Source organism: Triticum urartu, chromosome 3 (genome assembly GCF_003073215.2).
Source record: "Triticum urartu cultivar G1812 chromosome 3, Tu2.1, whole genome shotgun sequence".
NCBI classification, from domain to species: domain Eukaryota; kingdom Viridiplantae; phylum Streptophyta; class Magnoliopsida; order Poales; family Poaceae; genus Triticum; species Triticum urartu.
Genome location: NC_053024.1, coordinates 730,723,806 through 730,734,760, shown reverse-complemented (window position 1 = coordinate 730,734,760; position 10,955 = coordinate 730,723,806). Strand labels below are relative to the sequence as shown.

General features: G+C 45.5%; 1 protein-coding gene across 2 annotated transcripts; it reads left to right on the top strand.

The window, feature by feature from the left end:
- The first annotated feature begins 549 nt into the window (after positions 1-549).
- Positions 550-8,557, top strand: LOC125546282. Of its 2 annotated transcripts, none has more exons than XM_048710497.1 (16): positions 550-1,109; positions 1,193-1,433; positions 2,061-2,365; positions 2,582-2,758; positions 2,956-3,720; positions 3,801-3,895; positions 3,984-4,046; positions 4,142-4,230; positions 4,317-4,412; positions 4,627-5,283; positions 6,008-6,082; positions 6,768-6,838; positions 6,927-6,984; positions 7,333-7,531; positions 7,644-7,709; positions 7,814-8,557. In XM_048710497.1, the coding sequence occupies exons 1-16, from the start codon at positions 808-810 to the stop codon at positions 8,308-8,310; spliced, it is 3,756 nt and encodes a 1,251-aa protein (XP_048566454.1). In that variant the 5' UTR covers positions 550-807; the 3' UTR covers positions 8,311-8,557. The 2 variants fall into 2 exon arrangements, with proteins under 2 accessions (XP_048566454.1, XP_048566455.1); XM_048710498.1 differs by having other exon boundaries at positions 551-1,103.
- The last annotated feature ends 2,398 nt before the right edge of the window (positions 8,558-10,955 follow it).

The window sequence follows — 10,955 nt, the reverse complement described above, 5'->3', positions numbered from 1 at the left end:
GTGCTACTTTCAACGAAATTAATAAGCGATAAAGATGCGCTTGGACCCATTCCCGATCTAAACTCGTGGTTATTATGTGTAGTGATTTCCCTCGCCCCCTTTGTGTTATTCACCTTGAATCCTCGATCCTCTTGAATAATTACCCCACACGACATCTTTATGTTCCATTTCGCCTCCAACTATCCACCTTATCCTCCACTAGCAGTAACTCCAACGAATTTAAGTAGCAACATAGGTGGTCAGTTTCGGGAGAGAGCATGCGACTCATGATTGCCGCGAGAGAGCGTGGTTATTAAGTAGCGACATGGGTGGGCACGTGCACTCGTTTCCAACGAAATTAGTTACGGCTTGATATCATATTTTGGCTTTGAGGCCCAATAAATCGAAGAAAGTGAGCTTGAAAAAAACGTTTTGTTGTATAGAAAACCTAGGTTGTACTACACTACCCTTGAAAAAAATTGTACTACAAAAGAGAAATGAAATGATGATTGACCAAATTGACCCCGGGTCCAAGAGTGTCAGAATTTGCCCTCGTGCCTAAAAAGGACCGATCTTTCTCTCCCATCTGTACCCGCAACCCGGCCGAATTCCCCCACGCGCTCCCCCTCGCCGCCGGCGACCTCCGCTTCTAGGGTTTTGCCCCCCGGCCCGCCCCGAATTCCCCCAACCCGCGGGCCCCTCGATCCCCAATCCGGCCGATCCCGGCCGCTCGACGGCCGGATTGGCCGCCCTCGTCCGGCCGGTCGGCGGGATTCGTTCTTGACCTTGATGCAGTGCAGCTTCGGAGGGGGCTGACGACGAGGCGCGATGTCGGGAGGAGGAGGAGGAGGCTCGAGGCCCGACGCCGCCGCGGGGGGCTTCCCCGCGAGGGGGGCGCCGGGGGCCGCGACGGAGCCGCCGTCGCTCGCGCAGTACATCTCGCTGGATCAGTTCCCCGTCGGCGAGCACCGGCACTCGCGCTCCGCGGAGCTGCGGCGGGCGCTGGCCGACTCGGCGGAGCAGCCGCTCGCCGCGCTGGCGCAGGGCAAGCCGCTCCCCCCCGCGGCCGCCGAGGAGCTCCGGCGGATCCGGGGCGGCGTCGCGGAGTCGTCGGCCAGGGCCAAGTACACGTTGCTCCTCGTATCTTTTCGCCGTGCTTTTCTTCCGCGTGCATTGCTGCTCCGGTGGGGCCTGAAATGGAATGGGGTTGCAGGGACAGGGTGAAGTCGCTGCAGGAGTCCATCCAGAAGCTGGACAAGTACAAGAACGTGGTCACGCGGCGCCGGCAGAGGAGCGACGGCGCGTCGGTGGATAGGTCGTCGGGGAATGTCGGCGGCTCTCTCAGGATCGGGGCTCAGAACAGCGGGGATAACCCCGCCCAGAGGCTCGAGGAGAGGGCTAAGAGCTCGACCATGAGCAAGCGTGTCCGGTCGTCGCTGACGGCAGATGCACGGGTTTGTACTTCTGCTACTTCACCGATGCTTTCAGTCAGCAACTCCATTTCGCTTGTATGCCATTGCTTCCACGGTTGTAGTTAGTTTGAGTTGGTACTTTGGGTTATGCGTTATGACATATTAGAGGTTCCGTTATTCCTCTTCTAAACAGATAAATTTGTGTGAACTGGTGGTTGGCATGGCATGTCAGTGTGCGTGCGCAAATCACATGGGACAACAGGTCATGGAAGTGATTTCATCTTAAATGACAAATCTTTGTATACTTCTATGATGCTGATAACTATGCGCTTAGGCCCAACTATTCCTTCAGTGTATCGAATTTCATGACTGAATTAAAACATTGTGGAGACAGAACCGTTAGGTCGATTAATCTTTGAGTGGACCAGTTCCCCTAGGTAGAGATGTGTCAAGATTGAGCAACACTTTAATACCATGTCTCTCTACCGAATTCCCTTTTGTTGCTCAGTGGTTGAGTTAAAGTCCCCACACTTATTTTTTTTGTGGCCTGTTCAATTGTTAGACAATAGTGCATTTTTACTTTTTTTTGACTATGAGTGCGTTCATCCTTATTATGTCTTCAAAGGCTACCATTTGCTTTTGTTTTGACTCTTTGGCCGCATATTTCAGTTGGAAGGGCGTGTTAGTGTTTCTACAAGGCAAGGAGGTCCTTTGGTTGATACTGAGAAAAACCCATCTTTGGAGAAGGACAAAAGCTCCGTTAGAATTGCCAATGCCACATCAGGGTTTTCTGAAGACAAATTACGAGGCCTAGCTCCTGGTGGTGAAGGATGGGAGAAAAAGATGAAACGTAAGCGTTCTGTTGGAACTATGCTCAATAGAGGCAGTGATGTAGACCGAGATGTTAAACCATCAGTTCAACATAGATCAAACAGTGAAGTACGTGGACGATCTAGTGATGCTATTCCATTTAGGTAATCTTCGTGCACTGTCATCAGCTTTGTTATGTATTTATAGTTTTTCCACATAAGCTTCAAATGGATCATTATGGAGATGCATTATGAGGTTAAGAATGCTATAGCTTCAGAGGTCCAACCTCAGATTATTGTCTTCAGGTTCATGACCATGGTGAGTTATCTCCGCATTCAGGGGCACTTATCTTATCCCTCCTTTTAATTGTTGTATGACAGACATGGAGCTTCTGCTGGAGCATCTGGAGGTAGCAAGATGGATGGAAGCTCTCAACTGAGTAGTTCTGGCTCACGGTATCTTCTGAAGACAGAGATGGATTCCACCCCTCTTCCAAATGAAAGACGAGAGCGCCATGGTGGGCTAGACAAAGAACGGGTTTTGGTGAAAGGAAACAAGTAAGCATTGATAGCTTGATGTCAATATTGTAGCAACACATTCTATAACATGATCAGACTGATTTGAATGGTTGAAACCTCTTTGTGCTGCTGTAGTTCATGTAGTTTCGAACTTTCAATTTTTTTTTTTTTTGCAAAATATGAATAGTTATGTGCTTCTTCATTCTTCTGATGTTTTGTATCCATCGTGATTCCAGGGCACATATTTCCGAGGATATGCAACCAGGAACCTTAAGTCCTGTGACCAAGGGTAAAGCAACCAGAGCACCAAGAACCAGTTCGCTTGTCGGTATCCACTCATCATCTACTTTGCTACGCTCAGCTGGAGGAATTGATGAATGGGAAGAAGCACCGTGCACAAATAAAGCCTCACCATTGGCAAGCACCACAAATCGCAAGCGTCCCATGGCTGCAACTGCCTCTTCACCTCCTGTTGCTTGGGTGGGTCAACGTCCACAGAAAATGTCACGGACAAGAAGAGCAAATGTTGTATCACCGGTGTCAAATTTTGATGAACCCGTATCTGAAGGATCACCAGTTGATGTTGCTGTTAGGCCAGCTTTAGAAACGCCTGGCCTTTCACTTCCAAGGGGTGCAGCTAGCAATAATTCACAAGCTGCATCTAGAATGGATAATGTTACATCTCCAGCTGGTCTATCAGAAAGTGAAGGGTCTGTTGCTACTGAACACAGGAATAAGGAAAAAGTCACAAACAGTGGCGACTTTGAGAATGAGGGGGCAAATTCAGCTCATATGGCATCAGACTTAATTTTCTCGTCCAAGAAAAGCAGGATTCCGTTGAAAGAAGAACTTGAAGATGGTAGTATTCGTCGTCAAGGGAGGAGTGGAAGAGGCACTATGCATGTTAAAGGGTGTTCATCCATACCAAAAGAGAAGTTGGACAGCACTGAAACGAGGAAGTTGGTAAAGAACGTAAGACCTGCATCTGAAAAGAATGAAAGGTGCTTAATGACTGAATTCTAGCGAACACATGTATTGTATTTTGTATCTGAAACTTATGGTCTTCTTTAATTTGGTGCAGTAAGTTAGGCCGTCCTCCAACAAAGAAAGGCTCGGACCGCAAAGCATCATCTCGTCACCCAGAAATTCTGAATTGTGGGTCAATGGATACTACAGGTTTGCTGATAGACATTTTAATTTACCATTGAAGATCTTTGGTTTCTTTCTCTGAAAGTTGATCCTGATGCTAAGCTGTTTGTTGTAGGTGAATCTGAAGATGACCGAGAAGAACTTCTAGCTGCCGCAAATGCTGCCCGTGGTGCAATAGGTGTGCAATTGCACACATCGTAGTTATCTATTTGCCATGCAAAGAGCTGCAATTTCATGTCTCATGGTTGATGAATTCTTTATCCTTTTCTGCAGTTGGTGCATATGCTGGCCCTTTTTGGAAGAAAATAGAACCCATGCTTACTTTCATCAGCTCTGAAGATTTATCCTTCTTGAAAAACCAGGTTCGATTTTATTTTCCTTACAAGTTGGTATAATGGACCTGTTGCCTTGTTGGGATGAATCATCACTTACCGGAGTCTCTGGTCAGATAATATTCTTGGAAGAACTTGAGATGGGCATGTCTAATAAGCACGATGAAGATAAGTTAAATGCATCAGCTAACTACAATGGGCCACCATCAATGGTACTTTACCTTCTGCCACTCCTCTACTCTTATCGTGGAAGATGTTTTCAATAAATCCTCAACTTTTGTATTCCTTTATATGTCTACTCCCTACTCTTATCGTGCAAGATGTTTCCAGTAAAATCCTCAACTTCTGTATTCCTTTATTTGTCTACCCTGTACTGCAAAGATCTGAATTTGATACCCATGTTTTATATATTATTTTCATCTGTAGGTTGAGCATTCCTCCCAGGTTCTGCCTCCATCCAATTCTTCTTTGTTGCTGGATCAAGGGGAAGCAAATGGTGTTGGACCAAGGGAATCTGTTGACATTTTGTCTTATAATAATGGCGAGAATCATAACAACACATCTCAAAAGGCACAGGGGCAAGGAATATTTGGTGAAATGGCTCCCCTGACAAGTAGACTGCTCTCTGCCTTGATTGTAGAAGATGTTGATGACTTTCCCGAGTCCAATGGTGTCCAAGGAGATATACTTCTGGAATTCTCAAATGACTACCTTCCTCGTGCTGCCTCAGTTGAATTTGAAGCTACGGGGCTAGAATCCAGTTTTGGAATGTCTCCTGATTTCAAGCATTCAAACAGTAACCCAGCATATAACAGCATGTCCAATGGTTTCACAGTTTCCAGTAATTTGAGGGGCTCATATAGTCAAAGTTCAGTTTGCAGTGAGAATCTATCAGATGGGATAAATGTTATGGGGTACCCAGAAAACGGCTCTTTGCATGGATCAGTACCGCAGATTACACAGCAGTATCAAACTCCCGGAAAAGATTTATCTTTACCATTATATGGATATCAGTATGCGCAGATGTCTTTGCATGATAGGACTTTGGTCGAGTTGCACAGTATTGACATTTTTCCAGAGATGGTATGGTTTCTAAAAGCCCGATTCATGATAAGTTGTCTATTTGAAGGTTATTTCTTTGTCATGTACTCCCTCTGTTCCATATTAGTTGTCGCTCAAACAGATGTATCTAGCATTGAAATACGTCCAGATACATCCGTTTCAGCGACAACTAATATGGAATGGAGGGAGTAGTTAGCTACAATTTTTATATGGAAATGCTAAAAATCTGATGTCAGGATGGCAAGTTATGTTGTCGCGAGGATGGCAATATCTTTTAGCAAGCATGGCAATTCCTGGCAAAAAACTGAACATGGCAAGGATTTGCCATGCTTGCTAAAGGAAATTGCTATCCTTTCTTATTTGATTCCATTTTTTGTTTCTTTTCGTTTTCTTGGGAACTGACAAGAGATTATCAGTACATTATGTACATGATATAAGCCAATTACTTCAACTAGATCAGACAAATTTTGGAAGTATGCCGTGATCAGGGCTGAAAGCAGGCTGTGAATTCGAAACCTTGAGGGGGTGTGGTTCAGTGGGTGTTGACCTGTCGTGAGAGTGTCGACCCTCATTTTGCATCGTATGTTCATTTAGGGTGAACCAACTGCAAACATATTTTGATGATCCTTGAGAAAACAGATGCATCATAGATCGTCACCTCATTGTTTTCAGTAATTGCGTGTTATTCCATATGTTTCCTTATTAACTCAAATCATGATCGTGGCGATATTTTTTCTGACTGCAGCCAGAGCTGGACGAGGGAGAGGATGAGGATATTAATAAAGTTATTTTGGAGCTGCAGAAAAGACTCTTTGATCAGGTGGGTATAGTCAGCATTCAATTTTGGTTAAACTCAAACGATCATTCGGATAATTAAAGTTATCAAGTCATCATTTCATCCTCTCTAGAGTTGACATGAAGTTACTGTGAAAACTTAGAGCATACTGAACTAGCATTGGTATTAGTAGTTCTAGAACTTGCATTCGAGGCTTCAAGCTTAAGTAGTGAGACTGATGAGAATATTATGGTGGAATTGCTTGATATGTTGAGTCTCATGTGACAAATTGATAGTACCTGAAACTAGTGAAATAGCAGGTCTCACCCACTTAGCAGATTTCAATAGATAAGTGGTTCGGTGAGAAAGTCACTTTTTTGGGCTGTTTGAATATGGCAATATTGCATAACTTGGAATTGTTTGAGTCAATTTGAAACGGTCCGACATAGGGAGCTTTAAACCAAATGAGATTATGCACCACACTTCAACTAATTCTAGCAGCCTTATCCTCATTTTTCACGTGTTGATGATTTCCTTTTGTCATTGGATTTACAGCAGTTCTATGCATTAAAAACATTAAAAAAATGCATAATGCAAAAATACCTCCCTGCACGTGTCCTTTTGACAACATTCAGTTTGGCATATTTCTTAGTACTTGCGCAACTTGCACATTTTTGTAGGAAAGGATATGCTTTTCTAATTAATATGTATGCTTCTCGACTTGTTTCAGGTGAATCAGAAGAAATGCCAATTAAATAAGCTAGAAAAAGCAATTCGAAATACTAAAAACATGGAGGAAAGGTATTAATGGTTCTACCTATGTCTATTTTTTATTAATGTAACTGAGTAGAAACTATTGCGGTGTCTAATTCCAAAATTTTGTTTGCAGGAGCCTGGAGCAACACGCAATGAACAAATTAGTAGAGAGGGCATACAAAAAATTGCTGGTACCTGAATACTCTATTAGTTGTATTACCACCTACTTTTTGTTAGCATTAAATTTTTTAAGGAATTGGACGATTAGGGCATTCTGCTTCCCATAGGTTTCGTGTCTTAACTGATTGCTGAACAACTGAGGTGGGTGATGTGATGCATGTTGGCCTGGCACCTTCATAGTGTAGTCTTGTTGATAGCAATGTTTGGCCTGGCACTCACTATTAGTCCATTCTGTATAACTAGGAAATATTTTATTGGTTGGTTTCCAGTGTTGCATGTTTCTTTCTATGCATGGTTTTTTTGTTTACCACTTCAGAAACCACTACAAGTAGTAACCTTAACCTTGATCTTTTTCACAGGGTGGTCGAGGTAGTTCTAGTCACAAGGGCGGTCTCAGTAAAGCAGCCAGTAAGGCTGCAAAACAGCTTGCATTGGCTTTTGCAAAGCGAACACTTGCCCGGTGCCAGAAATTTGAGGAAACAGAGAAAAGCTGCTTCAGGGAGCCTTTCCTTTGGAGTGTGCTGTCCGCGCCTTTGCCAAAGAGTGACCCAGTTGATGGTAATGCACATGCAATTGTGGATATCGAAATAAGCCACACAAACCCGCCTATTTATTTGACACTATAGTTGTAAGAACTTCCATATAATTAATCTGCCTTCTTATGCTCCAGGTGTCCCTCCAGGATCTGCAGATAGGCCAAAGGCCCTAAAGCTTGACAGAAGCCCATTGAGCCAAGGTATTTCTAGCACCCTTGAACAAATTTTACTTAACTTTGGCATGATGATTTTGTCAGAGATCCTTTTTCATGAGGTATCCCAACTTCTGCTGATCCTTTTGCAGGTAGCACAAAATTGAAAAAGGGCGAGAGAGAAAGGGACCAGAGCAGAGATGGGTCTGCCAAGAACTCCAGCTCGAAATCAGGCAGCGGCCGGAACTCGTCTGGCAGCGGCCGGAACGAGCGCAAGACCAAGATGAAGCCAAAGCAGAAGCTAGCGCAGCTATCAACATCTGGAAACGTCCTTGGCAGAGTCACAGAGCCATCCAACTCCAGCTTCCCATCACCGTCGCCGCGAGAATCCAACGAGTGGAACAACCCTCTGAGCACAAGACCTACCCAGCAACCAAGGAACAGCGCGGCCAACGTCGCTCCGGAGTCCCTGGACGCCCCCATGAACCTGCCACCGATGGACCCCATGGTGGACATCCTGGACGTGCCGGAGGGCAACGACATTAGTGCCTGGTTCACGGACGGCCTGGACGACTCGCTGCAAGACTTTGATTTCTCCGGAGGCCTGGAGATCCCGGACGACGATCTCACCCAGCTAGGGTTCATGTGAGATGAGAGCTATAGTAAATATCATTATATATATGTGCATATAATTGGATGATTCTTGATGCTGTGTTAGCAAGCGCTACCTTGCTGGTTTGCCGCACTAACCACCTTAGCTGATGTAACTAACCCCAATTGGTATTGGTGAGCATCATGAGGTGACAGCATCTATTAATCTGCAGTTTCAGTCTTGAGCATCATGTGAAGACTATATATATGCTTCACGGAAAGTAATTTTGGCAATTTTTCTTTTCTTTTTTGCGGTGAAATTTTGGCAACAAGTTGCCCATGCTCCCCATGTTTCATCTCTATTTTTGTTTTTTGAGTTTTGAATATTGTTCACAATTTAATGGGTGCAAGTGGAGTACTATATAATTTGCATATTAAAAAAGTCATAACAAAAATACTCGGTATAAAATAATGTGAACTGTACAAAAAAACACTGCATGTTATTATTAGTGAACTTGGCACTGTTCATCTGAGTATTTGTCCTTTTTTGTGTAGTCACAAATGGTTATATTATTGGATGAATTGTTACAAGTGCACAACTGCATGGCATTACTAACATCTACAGTATGCATCATTTCACATTTGATAGATACTATAATATGGGTTTGCAATGGCGAATAGTTTGCACAACTTTTCTACCTTACAGTCAGGCGATTGTGCTGATCAATGTACATTATATAAATTTAGTATCACTTAGTCCAACATTACAAAAGAGTGACTGCAGTTTGAAAACGTAAATATGACATTGTCATAATTCTTTTTTCTAAACAGAGTCCAATGACTTGCTTTCTTAATCAATTAATCACAAGAGAGTTGTCCAGTTAATTAACGAAAAGATAGGCGAAAATCATTACAGACATGACCACATGCAGACTACTCCCAAAGCATGAAACCCTGCGACCGCAAAGGCGGCTCCTCAAACACTAGCAACGTGCTAAAACTGCAAGTCATCAACATAAAGAACAAAACATCACATATGAACCCTAGCGAGAACCATTTGAGCAAAACTTCGGGCAGCAGCAAAATCACCGTGACAACTAAAACCATGAAAATATGCAGAGAATAAGGTCATCCGTCAACATTTGGATCGAATAAAGCTGACTAGACAACCTTAATCTGCATGTAACCAGCATAGGGAAGACAACGGCGCCCTTCACCATAGAGAAGAGGCGTGAACGCGAAGGATGACTTTATGTGCAAGTCAGCACCGTCACCATCCCATGTCCCAACCGTAATCACCAAGGAATCCCCTGCCAACACCACCATGACAAGACGCGAGAGCTCGAGCACGCCATCCTCCCCGACTGTGATGGCGGTGCCAGACACGTTGCTGTCGAAAATCGCAATCTTCATCTGTCAACAACAACAAGAAGGTCCTTTTCTGGTTTCCATCTCGAGGACCTTGTAACACCCCGGATGTGACTTTCCCAATTTGTACTCCAACTCTTGCCGTTTCCGGCGTTAAGTTATTTTATTTTCTCGGGTTCGGGTTTTGTCTCCGTGTGTTGTTATCGTTGTCATGCATCTCATATCATGTCATCATGTGCATTGCATTTACATACGTGTTCATCTCTTGCGTTCGAGCATTTTTCCCTGTTGTCCGTTTTGCATTCCGGCGCTTCGTTCTCCTCCGACGGTCATTTCTACCTTTCTTTCGTGTGTGGGGATTAAACATTTCCGGATTGGACCGAGACTTGCCAAGCGGCCTTGGTTTACTACCGGTAGACTGCCTGTCAAGTTTCGTACCATTTGGACTTCGTTTGATACTCCAACGGTTAACCGAGGGACCGAAAAGGCCTCGTGTGCGTTGCAGCCCAACACCCCTCCAATTTGGCCCAAAACCCACCAAAACCCTCTCCATCATCTAGAGCGTTCGATCACAATCGCGTGGCCGAAAATCGCACCTCATTTGGACACTCCTAGCTCCCTCTATGCTTATTTAAAAACACCCCCGAATTTCTCCTTCCCCTTCCTCCCGAAAACCTAGATCCAAATCATCATCGTCGCCCGCCGGACAAAACTCCCCCGCCGACGGACGTGTCCGGTCCGCCCCGCCGCCGCCACGTGGCAAGCCGCCACTCGCCGCCACCTTCTCTCTCCGCGCCGGCCCGGGAGGCCCAGGCGAGGCCCCCGCGGCCCGGATCCGCCGCGCCGCCCCGCGCGTCGCCCCGCCGCCGCCTTCTCCAGCTCCGGGCACCGAGCCGCCACGCCTCCGCGCCGGCCGCAGCCCTCGTCGCCGGCCGGAGCAAGCCGGCACCGCCCGCTCCTCCTACGGCGGCCGGGCCTGCCTCGCCGGCCACCGGCATCGCCACCGCCGCCCCGGACGTCTTCCCCTCCTCCGGCGTGCCTCCTCCCAACTCCGGCGAGCTCCAAGTTCCCCCGGTGATCCTCGAAGTCCGTGCATGAACAGTAACTCCGGCGAGATCCGGATCTGGATCTGGATCTGAGATCCACCTCGGTTGACTTTTTGCCCGAAACCCTAGCTCATGTGCTCCTGTTCATTGCATCGTAACTTTGCATTCGTAACTCCGTTTTGGGCATATAGCATATCAAAATGTTCGTCTCAGAGAGTACATCATTTCATTCCATTGCATCATTTTCATTTGAGTTCATCTTGATTCCCGAAATGTTGTTAGAAGAGTG

What these genes read in the sequence shown, in the direction of transcription:
- LOC125546282 (XM_048710497.1), top strand. Translation starts at nt 808, where the DNA reads ATGTCGGGAGGAGGAGGAGGAGGCTCGAGGCCCGACGCCGCCGCGGGG. An exon ending in TCGGCCAGGGCCAAGTACAC is followed by an intron (nt 1,110 to 1,192) that starts GTTGCTCCTCGT and finishes ATGGGGTTGCAG; the next exon opens with GGACAGGGTGAAGTCGCTGC. An exon ending in CGCTGACGGCAGATGCACGG is followed by an intron (nt 1,434 to 2,060) that starts GTTTGTACTTCT and finishes CGCATATTTCAG; the next exon opens with TTGGAAGGGCGTGTTAGTGT.